This window comes from Perissodus microlepis, chromosome 14, assembly GCF_051167445.1.
Source record: "Perissodus microlepis isolate ML-2025 ecotype Zambia chromosome 14, ASM5116744v1, whole genome shotgun sequence".
Lineage (NCBI taxonomy): Eukaryota > Metazoa > Chordata > Actinopteri > Cichliformes > Cichlidae > Perissodus > Perissodus microlepis.
In genome coordinates, this window is record NC_140474.1 from 4,747,793 (window position 1) to 4,764,526 (window position 16,734).

Here is a 16,734-nt window from a genome sequence, read left to right on the forward strand (position 1 = left end):
GGTCCACCTGCAGTAAAGGTTTTCTCAGAGGGAGATGAAGTCACTATGAGATGCTCTGGTAATTGGAAAACTAGTACTTCGGACTTTATGTTCATTAAGTTGATCCAAACAGAAGGCAAAATTGTGTACGATGAGTTCTGCAATGACAATAGAATCACTTGTTCCGATGGCAGCCTGATAATCTCTAATGTCTCACTGGAAGATGCAGGAGAGTATGTGTGTACAGGTTTTGAGTCACAGGATGAGTGTGTGTCAGGAGAAACATTTGTTCTGATCCACAGAGAGCCCTTTGGGGTTTACTCGACCTTCTACAGAGTCAGGTGGATACTGCTCAGCGGTCTGCAGGTGATGCTTTGTGTTGTTGTGGTCTGTGTGATACAGAAAACCAGGAGAGGAGAGCGGCTTTCAGCTCAGACACACACTTAATATGCTTATAATAATAATAATAATAATAATGATAATAATAATGATAATAATAATAATACATAGAAGTGATGAAATCAAAACAAAAACAAACAAAAAATATTATTGTAGATATGAATCTGTGACCTGACTGGACGGTTCAGTCTCTTATGTGATTATATATTTTAAACATTTTGCCTTTTTCTATCTTTCGACTTAATTCTTCTATATTTCTGCTCATTTTTTATTTCAGTTATAGTGATTATGTGCTTTTTTGTTTTATGTGATTTGATGTTTATCCATATCTCATTCATGTATCTCTCAGAGTATCATTTTGAATATTCTTCTGTTTCTATCAGTGATCAGTTCGATCTATAAGAAATGTTAGAAACCAGTTGTAAATGTATTCGTTCTTCACTCTGATGTGAATCATTATCATCTCTCTTGGAAATGTATTTTGTTATTGTGTTTAAGAGCAGATTCATTACAACACCATGTTTATCTGCACTATATTGTTTTCATTGTTGTGAATCATTTATATTTGCATTTCAAATTGTTGTGATGCAGCAGACTGGAAACATGATTGTCTGATACAGCAAACACTTCATAATATGGACTTTACTGCTTTGATTGTGTTTTTATATTCTCCATTTTTGTTAGGAAACATTTCTGAAATAAAAATATCTAAATCTAATTTAACAGGCTGAACGTTGATGCTCTTCTGTCGATGACTCCATGATGATTTTTAATTTTAATAAATACGCAATCTTCATATTTCAGTGCAGGATTTAGAGCAGAGTATATCAGTCAACTGGATCAGAGCTCATCAGCATTTTGACCTTAACATGCAGCCAAAAACAGAATGCAGGCCAACACCTTATTGATTTAAATAATTTAAGGGATGGTTTATGGTGTCTGCTTTATTTCTTCACTAATTTAGATTTCACTGCAGAATATGAAGTAGGTTAATTAAAATAATCTACTGCAACAAAATAGTGAAGAATACTTTAATGATCATACTTCATGATTCTGCACAATATAAAAGTATTATTGACATTAAATATAATTTGATAGCAACTCTTTTGTACTGTAAATATGATTATTGCTTCTGTTTGAGTAAATTTTAAAATGTTTGTGTGTGACGTCACGGGGCCGCGAGTGGGAGAAAAAACATGGAAGAAAGCGGAAGAAGGAGAAGAAACGCAGTGAATCAGTCCTCCTTTCCCTACATCGTTATACTGATTTGAGTCCGTACTAGTGATGGGATTTCCGGATCTTTTTAGAGAACCGGGTCTTTCGGCTCAGCTCACTAAAAAGAGCCGGCTCTTTCGGCTCCGAACCGGCTCTTCTTGTTGTTTTTTTGCTTTAATTAATTTATTGTTAACAATAATATAACATTATGCACAAAAGGAATTACTAATGTAAAAAAAGTGGTTTTATTTATATATGTTTATATATAAATATATGCGGTGGCCCCTAGAGACAAAACACTACAAACTCCAAAACACATTTCTAGCATGAACTGAACTTCCAAAACAGAGATACCCAGATCACTTAAATTACACAATTGAAAGCATTTGTGTATTTTCTGTGTATTTATACACAAGCACTCATATATATTCAAATAATTTTAAAAAAAAGTTCATTTACCTGTTACTACCACACACCAAATCCGGTCGTTGATACTTGCTGGCTTGTGTAGCCACTAGGTAACAAAAGCTCAACACTGCGCCTAGCATCCTGGAGCACTTCTGTTGTGTTTTGTATGTGTTTGGAGTTTTTATGTGTTTCTGAGTTTTTATGTGTTTTGGAGTTTGCACGTGCTTTGTCTGTAGGGGCCACCGTAAATATACTTTTATTTATTCACTCCACATAAAATGTAATAAATAAATCATATAATACAAAAACCAACTATTCACATTTCAACTTTTAACTATTTAAATTTTCAGCTTTCGTTCGCGACCGACACATCACTAGTCCGTACTGTGAGCAGACAACCAGCAGGAGGAGGACTGCGGAGCTCAGTCACTTCCGCACCATGTGAGCCACCGGGACTGGAGCTCATTTGCTCCCGCTTGAACTCCACATCCTCCGGTATAGAGAAACAGCACCCCGGCACAGCAAAGACTTCCGCACCCCATCATCAGGGCGCTTTAGTGGGAGAAAGGAGGCCCGCAGCTCAGTGCACGCAGCGGCCACGCACAGGGATTGTCCCCGGCTGGGAGCACGGACCGGCCGGCAGCATGTCTGCGGACGTGGCGGTGTCTTTGGCGGTGCTCGCGGGGATCGTCGTGCTGAGCCACGTGACCCGCAGGTTGCTGGCTCGGGCCCTAGCAGACACCGGGCTCTCCGAGTACGTGGTGGAGCTCGTGTCCACCTTCCAGCTGTGCTGCTGCACCCACGAGCTCAAGCTGCTGTCCGAGGTGGGCGGCATCGAGCCTGGTCTCGCGCTCACCTTCACGTATCTGGCGTCGGTGGTCCACGGGCTCACCTTCAGCGGGGCGATCGGGAACCCCTCCGGTGCGCTCGAGCGCGCCTACCGCGCCAAGTTGTCGGGCTCCCGCGCCCTGCGGAGGATCGCGTGCCAGTTCGCGGCGGCCGCCGCTGCACGCGCTGCGGTGCCGAGGCTGTGGGGGGTCGGGCTGTCGAGACTGCACGCGCGACACAAGCTGTTCGGGTTCCGATGCACCAGCCCCATCCACGCGCCCCTGCACGAGGCCGCTGCGGTTGAGCTCGCGTGCGCCTTTGCGGTTCAGACTGTTATCACGCACACGCAATCGGTGCAGGAGAAATACCGCGTGCACGCCGTGGCTGCGGTCATCACCACAGCGGTTTATGCAGGTATGATAACTCTATATGACTGCTGCAGGGAATCAAATCCGGCTCCACCGCTAATTAATCACGTGATCGGAAATCACGAGCACATCAGAGTATTTACATGGTGCCGGGGTCTGTTGGGGGAGACACGAACCGGGCACCAATCAGACACTTCAGCCACGAATACATAAAAATCACCTAAATGTGGCTGAACAGTGGCTCAGACCTCCTGCTTTCATATACACGCATTAGCGGTGTGAGGGACGGAGCCGCTTTGTTTGTGGTAGTTTTCATCTCTGTATCCATTCCCAGACTGCTACTTTTTAATAACCTTTCCTTTAACTTGCTGCGAGTGCTCTTTTGTCTGCATGGTGTAACTGTAGCCTGGCATGCTGAATAACCAGTGAGTGGACCTTCCAGAAATATGTGATTTTAGGATTTTATAAGTCATTTGGCTGTTGAATGAGGTTAGTCATCTTTAAAGAGGTGAATATTTATGGAGTCATCAGTTGACATTCATTTGTGGAAGTCTGTTTTCACTCTGATAATAAAGAGGATTTATTTTTTTCATTGACCAATAATAAACTGTTATTATATTCACAGTGATGCTTTGAGGAAGACTGCGCTGTTTGTCCCAGAATAATCAAACTGCAATGAAATATATTCACTAATTTACTATTTGGAACTAACACACTATTAGTACATCTCAGAGACACCTTCTTTCTCACATGAAGAGTAACAGTTTACATCTCTCACTGTGTCCGACCAACCAACTCCCGTGTAAAGTCAGTTATTAGCAGTTTTTTAACTACACCCCTAAATGAACGTTTGACTGAATGCTGATGAGTGAATACTGAGAATTTAGGAGGAAATATTTTCAAATTTTCCTCCAGAGAATCTTATTAAAATCTAAGCAAGAATCTGTTTGATCAATAACCTTTTTTCAGCCAGTAACCTTTAAAGTCACACATCTGCTGGAATATTATAATTTTCTGCTCTCTTTTTATACCTTTATGGAGAAGAAAAGCGTCTGGAGTCCAGATGCAAATATGACCTGCATGACTGAGAACCTTCACAGACTTTAACTTTCTAAGGCAGATTCAGGAATGCATTCAGCTGCTTTGTGCTGTATAACAGATTTAAATGATGAACAAATGTGAGTTCACTAATAAAACTGTGCATGTGTGTCCAGGTGGCAGCGTGACCGGAGCTGTCTTTAACCCAGCGCTGGCCTTCTCCACACAGTTCCCCTGCAGTGGACACTCCTTCCTCGAGTACTGCGTGGTCTACTGGCTGGGCCCGCTGCTCGGTGAGACTAACACACCTGACAGAGACGTTAGAAAAATCTCAACTTAAAGAGATCACAAGTATTTTTCCTGCTGCCGACTGAAGCCAGTAACATCAGTTTGAAAATAGTTTTTAATGTGATTTTTGCACAAACTGGCTGGAAAATCCTCAGTGCTATAAATTCAGGTCTTTGACATTTAATAATTATAAACACATAAACTTTTTTCTAAATTGAAATTTCTTCTGGCTTTTCATTTTGTTTATAAACATGACAGCTCAAAAAGTCCTGAATGAATTCTGATAAAACTTTGAGGGGGTGTAGCGTGGAGTCATGTTAACAATCCAGTAACATTTGCCTTACATGCTATTTGAAAATAGACAAAAAGCCTTTTAACTAAGAAACTATGATTCTAACAAGTGTGGTGTGTATTGTCAACATATAGAAAATACCATATAAAGGTTTAAAATATCATATCACATTTGACCTCCGACCTTTCCTTCAAGGTCAGTTGATTGCTCTGAATGTCAAAGGGATAATAATAGAGCTATGTAAAACTATGTTTCTTACTGTCATTGTATTTTCATCGTGTCGGCATATAGGGAATGATAAATGGGGTTCCTGAATATCACCTTATTTTGGACCTTCTTTCTGACCTTCTCAGTCTTTCCATGTTCTGTGCAATATTTTGGTCTCAGTGAAATTACCATCCCCACCCTAAATGACCATAGCCCCTCCACCCTTATTTATTTTTTTATTATATTGTATAACTGTCCTTGTATACCGCCCCACAATGTTTCTGTTTCAGTGTTTGTACGCATACACCATGCAGTTTACATATATATTGTTTTTTATTTTTTTCCTCCTTGTATATTGTTTTCTTTTCTTTATTTTTGCACCTTTGTGGTCCAGCTATCCAATTTCGCTGTGCAAGAAACCGGTCGATGACAATAAAAGTCTAAGTTCTTTAAGGTCAAATACAGCCAAACCTTCATAAAACGTTTTTAATCTGTAAAACTGTGCTTAAAATGCTGCTGCCTTTGACGACAGTTAGGAAGTTGCACTGGTATATGCGGATTTTAAATATCACAATATAGTTTCGATCCAAATATCATGTCACATTTGACCTATGACCTCACTTTTACCCTTCACATCTGCCTTTCTTTCAAGTTAAGTCCAAAACGTGGTGCAGCCTTAAAGACAGTTTCGTCTTTATATTTCCAGGACAGATTCAAGATAGAAAATATTTTTACACGACGGTACACAGAAATAAAGAGCTGTGGTCATAAATGACCCCTCTTTGCCACGTGGATCACCAGTAAAGGTTTTAGTTGAACTGTTAGACAGAAGAAACCACATTAGCGATGAGCACTGCTACGTTTTAGTGCCTGTGTCTCTGGCAGCCAGCGAGCCAGTTGTGTTCAAAGTGTTGACACAAATCTGATAAGCTGCTTAAATATTAAAATCTCATGACTCATTTGTTTCAAGCAAAGATGTGTGTAATTTACCTTCGCTGGCAGAGCGACGAGCGTCTAAAAATATCTCTCGGTGCTTCAGGAATGACATCGTTTGTTTAATGGAATAAATCCCATGATTGCTGTTTCAGGATTCAGGCACATTTAATTTGATGCAACAGCAAAACTCAAAAACGTGAGAGAGCACACATCAGATTTTGGTCGATGAAATATTCCAGTTTTTGACTGACATTTGTTGTGTAGTTAAAAAATAAGACAGCTTTGGATAAAAAGCACCTCGAGGTGACTGTTGTTTGGGAGTTGTTTCATTTATCTGAGCGGTGTGCATCGCTTCACAGTAACACCTTAAATGTTTTATTCAGAACTTTCATGGTTGATATACAGAAAAGAACTTTTGTCTTAAAAGTTTAATTTTTTTCCTCTTCTTCTGCATCGTGGTTCTTTCAGGGATGATGAGCTCGGTGCTGCTGTTCGACAAAATTGTCCCTGCGCTCTCAACAAAACCGTCACCTCGCCATCTTCCCACGGAGAACAAGAAGAAGGCGTGAGCGTTGCTGGACGGCGATTTTCAGGTGAAGCTGTTTGTGACGGACTGTCAACCTGCTGCTGAGAAAGAAGGAAGAAGAAGAACGGCACGAATGCACTTCTTTTTAAGGGATACCAGAAGCACATCTGAGAAGTTCAACACAAAATTAGCTTTTAAATTTGTGAACAGGGCAACGCCAACATTTTACTTTCAATCAAACCTGTAGAACTTTTTGTATTTTTAATCCTGAGTCAACACACTGACCTTTTTTAGGGTTACTAAAATAATGTTTGCACGAGTTTTTTTTAAACGACTGGAACCACAGAGCTGATACAAAGGACACAGATGTGTTGAAACCCTGCAAACAAATGTTATACAGTAACATACACTTAGCCCCTATTTTATGTTTAAATCACTTTTTAAGCTACTAAACTAATCTGACAACTGCAAACTGAAAATGTGATGTAGCATAATATTGCAACAACCTCATTAGTCTGTCTTTGAGTAAATGATCTGTGTATTTTAGTCATATTTTTACCTAATATAACATTCCTGAGCCATGCACAGTGTAGGAGTGTACATGCACATGCCTGTTAGTTTTTGCACAAATGCAATTAGTGCCTTTGAGCTCTTTGTAAATACTGTACATGCAAACATAAATAAACAGTGTAGTCAGTGCTGATTGGTTGTTTCTTTGATCCTGGGAAGGGTTCAGCAAAAACATTAGTGTTTCCAAAGAAGCCACGAAAAGTTATTAGCTTCATACTATGAAAGCTGTCCTGAAATTTTGCACATTTCAGCCAAATCCAAGTGTCAGTCTGAACACATCTGTTGCTGTTAAATATGCATCAGTTTTATGTTGATACCATAAAGCAGGGGTCTCAAACTTAAATGAGCTGTGGGCCACTGCTGCGCTGCCATCTCATTGGAGGGCCACTTTAGTGTTCAAGTAGTACCAGAAAAACAAGAAAACAAGAAAACATTGCATAATTGTGTTTGTATTTAAAAAAATAAAAACACAGACATAAGTGTGCACATCAGTTTTTGACGCTCTCACTGGACTAACACAGCCAATCCCTCAGCATGTTTGTGCTCTCTGCTCTTGTTGCCTTCATATTAAAAAACTTTTTGCTTTTTAAAGAACTCACTTTAACAAGGACCAAATTCCATTGTATTTCTTCACGTCAATATATGGGCCGCAAATAGGTGTGACGTAGGCCGCGAGTTTGAGACGCCTGCCGTAAAGTTTGATCCGTTTTCTGATGATTAACTGAAGGAAACTTCAAAAATTGTGTTTCCATTTCACCATGTGGGATACATGGCTGCTCAAATAAGTTAAATAAAGATATTTTTGATTTCTTCTGTGCAGATAATCTGCAAGATGGAAAACTTCTAAAAGCTGATGCAATAATTGGCTCATTCACTATTTTACGATTACCGTTTTTGATAAAGTCCATTAAACATTTGCAAAATTCAAGACTCAATCCAGTGTCAAGATGCCCATCAAGAAAATATAATTTTGTGAGATTACACTTCCTCTTTTGACTGACCTTCGTGAGACCACGCAAAGCTGAAAATTACTCAGAAGCTTCTATCATATATAAAATCCTTATAGAGCTGCTGCTGTGTGCTGCTCCTCGCACATCTAAATGAGTGGGCATTCACTGCCTGTTCAATGACGGCTGAGAAGGAAGTGCAGGCTGTTTACCATTATTGGAAGGCTGGTGGTTTAATTGTCAGCTTCTCCAGATCTACCAGTATGGTCTATAGAATATAATGCTATGGAACTGTTCGATTTACAAACCCTGTAAAAAATGATGTAATCAACACTTGGAGGACGATGGTTCAGCTTTTTTAGTTTGTAGGAAATAAATGACATCTATGACTCACACAGCTGACACCGACTTTAACCAGGACTCCTAGAGCTGCTGGCCTGAGAACAGCGCCTTACAAATGAACTTGTTGATGCTCAAAAACAGGACTGAAGACAAACACCTCAAACTGTTGTGGTGTTTGAAATTACGTGATATACGAATTAATGAGCAACTCCAGACGGACAAACTTTGGTGCTCCCATCCACATTGAGTTTCACTGTTATCTGCACTAACACTGAAATAAACAAGCTGATACAAAAACTACTTGTTTATTGACAATCACATACAAAGATCCACTGTCCTCAGCAAAAACATCAAATATTCAATTGGTCATTAGGTACAAAACAAACAAAAACTCAGCGTTAGTTGGTGTTACAAACACGTTCAGGACTACATCTCAAAAGTCCAGAGTAGCTTTGTTACAGAAGTGCCTGACAGTATGTCGATGTGACTGTTATCGAATTAACAGAAACCACACGATGCGGCAGAGCAGATGTCGGAAGCTCAGCGGTAAAAGGTTTCACAGAAAAGAGAGTAAGAGCTTTAAAGAAGTGCTGTTGTCCTTGTCTTCAATCCCACGATGCAACACTGATGCTTTGACCGGCTGCAGACATGATTTCCATCTACAGAAAGAGTCAGAACGCACACGAATGAACCAAACTGCAAACAGGCAACTTTTCTGTGGTCACAAGTTCACGACACGGTTAATCAGTGCAAACACTGATTGATGATTAGCTCAGTGGGCCGTGTGCAGTATGTTTCTCATCTCAGCACACATTTTACATTTTATTCTGCATATGATATTCTGTATATATTATCACTGCCTTTTTTAAATGGTAAATGGCCTGTATTTGTATAGCGCTTTACTAGTCCCTAAGGACCCCAAAGCGCTTTACACATCCAGTCATCCACCCATTCTCACATTTTTAGTTAAACAAGTGGTAGTGTAGTGTGAGTGTAGTTAAATTTCACTGGCATGCTGAGATTCAGACGGTGGATCTGGACCCAAAAGATCATCACATGATCTTTTGCAGCCATTATAAATGTAATTGTACTTATTTTTGAAGCATGACGTAAATGAATTCTTATTTCAGTGGTAATTAAAATCAGCACTTATAGCATCACCTGTTAAATCTGATTAAAATGCTTAAAAGTGTGCCACCTTTGCCCCAAAATGAAGTTTTAAAAAGATTTCCACCCTGAAGCTACTGTTTTACCACCACGTTTTTCACAGAGCTTTCTCTTTCTCTTCATAACGTCTGCTCTTTGGCCAGACTGCCTGTTCCTGTTTCTAAAGGCCAATTCCTGCAAATGCTGACCGACACACTGAGACCTACCAGTGCTCTACGTCAGCATCCTCGAACTGACCCGCCTCCATCGCTGCTGTGTCCACCTCCATCCCATCTGTCAACATAAATGTACACACCAGAAATAAATCTTAAAATAATTGATCGTCATCTTGCAAATCATCCAGAAATACTTTAATTTTCACTGCACAGAAAAGATTTTTGAGGAAATGTAAGTAAGTAATTTATATTTGCTCTACATTATAAACTGAACAGTATATTTATTAGTCTCTCATTGACTGGTTAAAGCAAGAAAAACATAGGATAGTTTCATTTTTAGTAACAACTGTACAGGTGATGATAACTCATACCAGAGCTTAAAGTTAGGGACTGGCTGCTTTGATTCACAGGTGTGTCACCACAGGTGTAGCTGCTAGCTGCCTGCTAAGCTTCACCTCCACTCTGTCTATGCTGCTGGTGCCTCCTGAAGCATTTTAATGAATTTATCTGACAAATACAGTTTGTTGAATAAACCAACATGGTGGCAACCAAAACACTAATGCTGCAAAGTTCAGACAGCAATGGATGACAGCCAGGCTGCATGCTGATCAACCATCCACCTTCCCGATACGCATCAGAGCAACGTCGAACATGAGTTGACCTTTTTTGTATCTACGGTGCCATTTTGTTTAGTTTTAGTCTAACTTTGTGTTATTGTGTCCCTCACATCTGTCTCATCGTGCTCCGTGTGTCATGTCATTAAGACTAAAACACAAAGAGCGACAGGTCGAGGTTTGTGCGACTCTGACCTTCAAACTCGGCTTTTGTTTCTTCCGTCCGGACTCCAGCCATGTGGTACTGCTGAGCGACTGACTGAGCCAGCATCCCCTCTAGCCTCTCCAGCGTGGCCTGACCCTCCTGCGTTAGCGCCGACAGGCCCTCGTCGCAGGTGTAGAAGGTTGGGATGTCAGCGTGACCGTGCTCTAAGCAGGTGGAGGAGAGAGATGGTGATGCAGCAGCAACAATTTAAAGACAAATTCTACCTGTTTGTTTTTGCTGTAACATGATAAAGGTGTTGAAAGCTTTTACGCACACAGACTATATCTCCCAGACTGATGTCTAACAACCACTTGTGAATTCTTTCTACTGTTTTTTGTTGTTGGAACAAACAGTGGCATCTCCAGTCTGCCCTGTAAGTCTGACATCATTAGCCGTTCCATCTAAAGATGATGCACCATGTTCTGAGGGATTTCTGAAAAACTAAAATGTACAGCTCTGCTGTCACTTCACACATAAACAAAGACAGAAAACTAAACAGCTGTGTACCCATTCAAATCTTTGTTAGTCTCAGAGTGATTCTTTTCTGATACCTTCAAGTATCTGGTGTCTGGCAAACCTGAGCGCTGGGCTGTAGTTACACCACATGGTTTTAAAAACTGAGCTTTAATATGTGCTGCAGATGAAAAGTGGGAGGTAGGCAGTGATCGTGATGACTAATTTTAAGGGCTTGTTCAGATTAAATGACACCTTAAAAAGACAACAGTCGTTTGGACCTGGATGCAGGGTTCACACATCATCACTTAACAACAGGATAGCACAATCCCCTCACTCTTATTTTGAAAGTTCAGCTGCTGATAACCATCTATTCTCAGTCCTGCTGCTTCTTCAGTGATTTAAAGACAGATTTACAAAGAGTACTGTTTAATCCACCTGTCCACACTGCACTGCCATAAACATCAGTTACTCTGTGCTCATCTCATTTAAACTTACCAGCCTCTGCAAGCAAGCAGTCCGAGTCATCAGTCCGTGAAGGGGAAAGAGAAAAGACAGAAGGAGAAAAATGAAAAGACTTTTACATTAAGACAAAATAACTATTTTATAAAATGTTCTTTACAGTAAACTATTTAAACTGGAACTATTTGTTAATCCTTATTTTCTGTCATATATGCAGCTACAATGGTGCGTGCTCAGAGTAAAACAGCCACCATAACAAATCATGAGATCACCATACTAACAAGTAATCATTATGAGCTTTTAAGCGCTTATTAATGAGGATTAGTTTATAACCTGGATCTGTCTAATCTCAAACACGGGGACATCCATAATGTGGCTAATCAGACCTTCTCTTTGCTAGACAAAGCTAATCAACAACAATTTCCCTTGTGGGATTAATAAAGTATCCATCCATCCATCAGAAGGAAGCTTACTTAAATGGGAGGAGCTAAAGGAGATAAATGGGAGGGGTTTGTGTCAGACAAAGGAGCATCGAGGATGAACTGTGGTGCTGTCGGAAGGAGGAATAAAGTAAATATGAAATGTGTTTAAAGATAATTTAGTGTCCAAGAATAAATATTTAAGGTTGGAAATGAGCAGAACAGGTCAACTTTACAAGAACAGCCATTGGTGATGTAAGAAATTCACTTCAATAGAAATACAATTAGGCACAAAGCCATTTCTACTCTGTATTCACAAATACAATAAAATGCTTAAAAAGAAAACTCTGTTTTTTTCTGGAAAGATTTTCTGCTTCTGTTTTGTGTTTCTGAATTAATTTGAGGATTAATATCACTGTTTGTTGGAATGCGAGGAGCTGTTGTCTTCTTTGTGTCTGCTAAAGAGACAAAGAAGTGGATAAACAGAGGATCCTAAATCATCCAGACTGAAATCAGACCCATTTTTACAGGCCACTTCATTGTAACGTTGAGCCAGGTGCATTCTGCATCTATGCGTTTGAGTTTTGCCTCACCGGCTTCCTCCACGTCGTACTCCTCTCCTTCAAAGTCGTTGTCCGAGTCGTCATCCTCGGGATCGGGGTGAAGTGCCTGGCACTCGCACATGGCTGAGAACATGGACTCCACTGCAAGTAAGGCACACAAAGGTTTAAGTGTGATGCTGCGCCATCTCCAACTGTCGTTTATACAGGATGTGCAGCCTGCTGCTCATCCTCAGCGAGGTCACTCACATGCCGCTTTGTCGCTGGGAACAAATCGAATCTCTGTGATCACCCCTTCGTCTTCATCATCGTCACCACCATCACTGCTGCCGTCATCATCATCATCAGCTGCTTTCTCTGCCATTTCTGCCTCGTTCTCTTCTGTAAGGAAACAGGAGAAGTCAGCAGTGACCCAAAAACTCCTTCAGAAACTGTAAAGAAACTATTTGTACACAACGGGTCAAACACGCTTTAACAACCCTGAAGACTGGACTCCCCTCGCCCCCCAAAAACTGCATATTTTTGGGGGCCTAAACAAGTGAAAAGAGATATAAAGTTCAGATGTAAACTTCGCCTCACTGTTGAGTTTGCCGTTGACCATGACATAGAGGTGTTCCTGTGGGTAAGCGCTGACGTCTCTGGAGATGGCGTGCAGACCGATGGAGGGATACTCCAGAGAGAAACCCAGGCCTGAGCTGTCAAACCACGACAGGCGCCTGATAAAAAGAAAACAAACTGCTTCAAACAACAGCACTAAACAACTTTTAGATGCTTTTAAATGTCTGCCAAGCTTATGACTTTTCTGGCAACGACTAATTACGGTCTCAACTGACTATTAATTTATCATATGATATTTTAAAAAATGTTAAAAAATGCCAACTAAATTACTTTAACATTGTTTGCTTCTACTTTCTAAAAGTAAAAAAGTGCTTTGTAAAAAAAATTAGGGCTGCCACAAAGGATTATTTTGATAGTCGACTAGTCACCGATTATTTTTGCGATTAGTCGACTAATCAGATCATCATCCACTGGACGTAAAACGTACAGCTTATTGCACCAGCATCCATCTGCTCTTATATAACTATCATTAGCTTACAGCTTGAAGTGTTTAAGGTATGTGCTAACTAAAAATAAAGACAAGATGATAGTTTATTAAATGTTAATGACATTTGCAGACAGCTGAGTTTAATAAACTCAACTGTCTGTCTGCTCCTTGCTATCTAAAATATAACGGGAGCATCTCACACTTCTGATAATCAGCTGTCTGCTTGATGTTTATTCAGCTGTGTAAAAACTATAACTTTAATCTCAGCCAAACCGATTTACTCAGGAACAAATAAAATACTGAAAAAAGACAAACAATAACATTTTTAAGTTATCTAAGTGACTTATATATATTTAACCTGAGTAGCGAAAGACGGCGGTGGGTTTGAAAACGATTTGCCGGGAGTCCGGTGCTCTCACGGGCTTTAATGAGCCTTGCCCCCTGCTAGCTATCGAGCTAGTGGGTAACAGACGTCTCCGAAAACGTGGGAGCGCTTTTGAAAATATGTGGTGTCCTGATAAACTGAGCAGATATTTGAGGTTTACACAGCTACATTCTCACCTGAAAATATGTTAAACGTTTATTTTGTGACCCAGAAAGAATAATAAGAGTAATATTAAAACTAACTAGCTGCCGCCATTGTTGGAAACTGTTCTGGGCCGCGCTATGAATTATGGGACACAGCTTCTTCTTCGGGGTTTAACGGCAGCTGGCATCCTTGTACATGCAGTGCTGCCATCTTCTGTTTCAGTCCGTTATTACACTCTTAAATCCTACTACTCATTCCTGCGTCTTTTGGGATCTAACAAAGCTTCAAACGACGAGTCGACTATTAAATTAGTCGTCGACGATTTTAATAGTCGACGTAATCGTGACTAGTCGACTAATCGTGGCAGCCCTAAAAAAAAATATGTAATGAGAAAATATGTAAATGGTAAATGGCCTGTATTTGTATAGCGCTTTTCTAGTCCCTAAGGACCCCAAAGCGCTTTACACAACCTGTCATCCACCCATTCACACACACAGGTGATGGTAAGCTACATTGTAGCCACAGCCACCCTGGGGCGCACTGACAGAGGCGAGGCTGCCGGACACTGGCGCCACCGGGCCCTCTGACCACCACCAGTAGGCAACGGGTGAAGTGTCTTGCCCAAGGACACAACGACCGAGACTGTCCAAGCCGGGGATCGAACCGACAACCTTCCAATTACAAGGCGAACTCCCAACTCTTCAGCCACGATCGCTGTTGTAATTGTAATGCAACAGCGTGGGTCTGTGAGAAATATAACACAGCTGTAAAATCTGAATTTACACGCACAATGTTTCCTTCCCAGTTTATTGCTGTTTTGTGCTTTTCCAAAATTTTTTACTAGCTTAAGAAAAATAAATAAATAAAATTAAGAATTGAATAACTGAAATAATATAAAAACACGAAGACAACAAGATGAAAAAGAACGCAAAGGCAATGTAAAAAGGAAAGAAAGGAAAAAGAAACCCGCCTTTTAACATTACCGAGAGTCTAAGGTATACCAAAACACACACAAAATATATCATGTTTACGGAGGTACAAGAAAAAAATGTAATATAAATAATAAGTAAACACATTTCTAATACTGGATTTAAAAGAAGACATCCACATTTTGTTCTGCAATGTATTATTTTGAAAGAGTGCGCTCCGGAAGTGATTTCAGCGCGCGGAGCAGACGTTTATTTTGTGTCTATAATGTAAACTGGTGTGATTTGATGAAGTGCAATGAAGTGCGCGTCAAAGCCCGATAAGAACCTCAATAAACACGAGCCTGAACCCCAGACCCACGAGCCAAAGAGCCAAACACGCGCCACGTGCACCACTTACGTTTCTGCGACGTAGAGGGTGCCACAGCCGAGCCGCTGGCCGTCCATCACCGCCGTGGTCTCGGCTTGTTCGTGTCTCACTCCCTCGGTGGGAGGGTGGAGGTTTTTCAGTAATACCATAGTCCTCGGTCCGCTCGGACGGAAAAGAACAGAAACCGGTGAAAACGCGCAGCTGCGTGACAAATTTTGTGCTGGTTAAAGCTGGCTAATTTTACCCGGGGTAACTTCTCAGTGCTAAATCAGTGTCCGACAGCTGGAGGCGAGTAAACGGCAGCCGTGCTATAACGCTTCTTCCCTTGGATTAGCAGATCCGGGACAGAAAGCTTTGAGTGCGAGAACAGGCGTGACAAAAACTGAAAACACAGGTTACAAAGTGCTTGTTCAGGGTGACGTCACGCTAAAGTATCGCGACAACACAGAACTCCCAACGAGAATTCACATACTCCAGATTGGCAGTTTAAAAAGCTGTCGCGAGATGGAGCTGTTTCGTAATCTTTTATTCCTAAAGATGTAGAAACATAAATTCTTACATTATTTACCCCCCCCCCCCCCCCCAAAAAAGTAAAAAAATAACATTCTAACAAAGACTGAGCATATAGACAGAACAAACACGATTTTTTAAATAAACAAGCACAAATCAACAAAGTAAAAATAAATGATTATCTGTATAAAAAAGGGAAAGGACACACTGAGTAAACACCATAAGATTTTTTTTCTTTCTTTTTTTCACTTGTTGGTAAAGACATTAACTTAAGGGCTTCCTCACTGGTTACAAATTTGAGTGACTAACTGTATAAACTGATTTAAACACTGACTTAATAAAAAAAGAATCATTAATATTCAAAATAGTAACGCATTACGTTTGGATAATTGATCCTCATTATATCAGTTTCTTGAAAAATAGTTTGGAAACAGAATAAAGACAGAGTTTGTAAGGACTATAAGGTCCACAAGCACTGAGGCAGAACACACACGCACACACACTGATTACTCATTTGACATCAAAGTTTGGGAGCTCTGATCCGGTTAATTAAATCCTGCACTGAAATATGGGGATTGTGTGTTTATTAAAATTTAAAATCATTATGGAGTCATTGACAGAAAAGCATCAACATTCAGCCTGTTAAATTAGATTTAGATATTTTTATTTCAGAAATGATTCCTAACAAAAATGGAGAATATAAAAACACAATCAAAGCAGTAAAGTCCATATTATGAAGTGTTTGCTGTATCAGACAATCATGTTTCCAGTCTGCTGCATCACAACAATTGAAATGCAAATATAAATGATTTACAACAATGAAAACAATATAGTGCAGATAAACATGGTGCTGTAATGAATCTGCTCTTAAACACAATAACAAAATACATTTTCCAAGAGAGATGATAATGATTCACATCAGAGTGAAGAACGAATACATTTACAACTGGTTTCTAACATTTCTTATAGATCGAAC

General features: G+C 40.2%; 2 protein-coding genes across 2 annotated transcripts; one reads left to right on the plus strand and one right to left on the minus strand.

Annotated features, from left to right (window-relative positions):
- Nucleotides 1-2,551: 2,551 nt before the first annotated feature.
- aqp11 (aquaporin 11) lies at nt 2,552-7,183 on the plus strand. Its single transcript, XM_084950828.1, has 3 exons — nt 2,552-3,243; nt 4,412-4,528; nt 6,427-7,183. The coding sequence occupies exons 1-3, from the start codon at nt 2,646-2,648 to the stop codon at nt 6,525-6,527; spliced, it is 816 nt and encodes a 271-aa protein (XP_084806954.1). The 5' UTR covers nt 2,552-2,645; the 3' UTR covers nt 6,528-7,183.
- Nucleotides 7,184-9,712: 2,529 nt separating this feature from the next.
- clns1a (chloride channel, nucleotide-sensitive, 1A) lies at nt 9,713-15,682 on the minus strand. Its single transcript, XM_084950829.1, has 7 exons — nt 15,279-15,682; nt 12,958-13,094; nt 12,628-12,759; nt 12,412-12,522; nt 11,436-11,441; nt 10,475-10,648; nt 9,713-9,783 (listed from the first exon to the last, which is right to left on the minus strand). Exons 1-7 carry the CDS (start codon nt 15,395-15,397, stop codon nt 9,713-9,715), a joined length of 750 nt encoding a protein of 249 aa, XP_084806955.1. The 5' UTR covers nt 15,398-15,682.
- Between the last annotated feature and the right edge of the window lie 1,052 nt (nt 15,683-16,734).

Coding starts and splice junctions, on each gene's coding strand:
- aqp11 (XM_084950828.1), top strand. CDS start 2,646: ATGTCTGCGGACGTGGCGGTGTCTTTGGCGGTGCTCGCGGGGATCGTC. Junction 3,244..4,411: donor CACCACAGCGGTTTATGCAG/GTATGATAACTC, acceptor ATGTGTGTCCAG/GTGGCAGCGTGACCGGAGCT. Junction 4,529..6,426: donor CTGGCTGGGCCCGCTGCTCG/GTGAGACTAACA, acceptor TGGTTCTTTCAG/GGATGATGAGCTCGGTGCTG.
- clns1a (XM_084950829.1), bottom strand. CDS start 15,397: ATGGTATTACTGAAAAACCTCCACCCTCCCACCGAGGGAGTGAGACAC. Junction 12,523..12,627: donor TCCCAGCGACAAAGCGGCAT/GTGAGTGACCTC, acceptor CCTTACTTGCAG/TGGAGTCCATGTTCTCAGCC. Junction 9,784..10,474: donor AACAAAAGCCGAGTTTGAAG/GTCAGAGTCGCA, acceptor TTATGTTGACAG/ATGGGATGGAGGTGGACACA.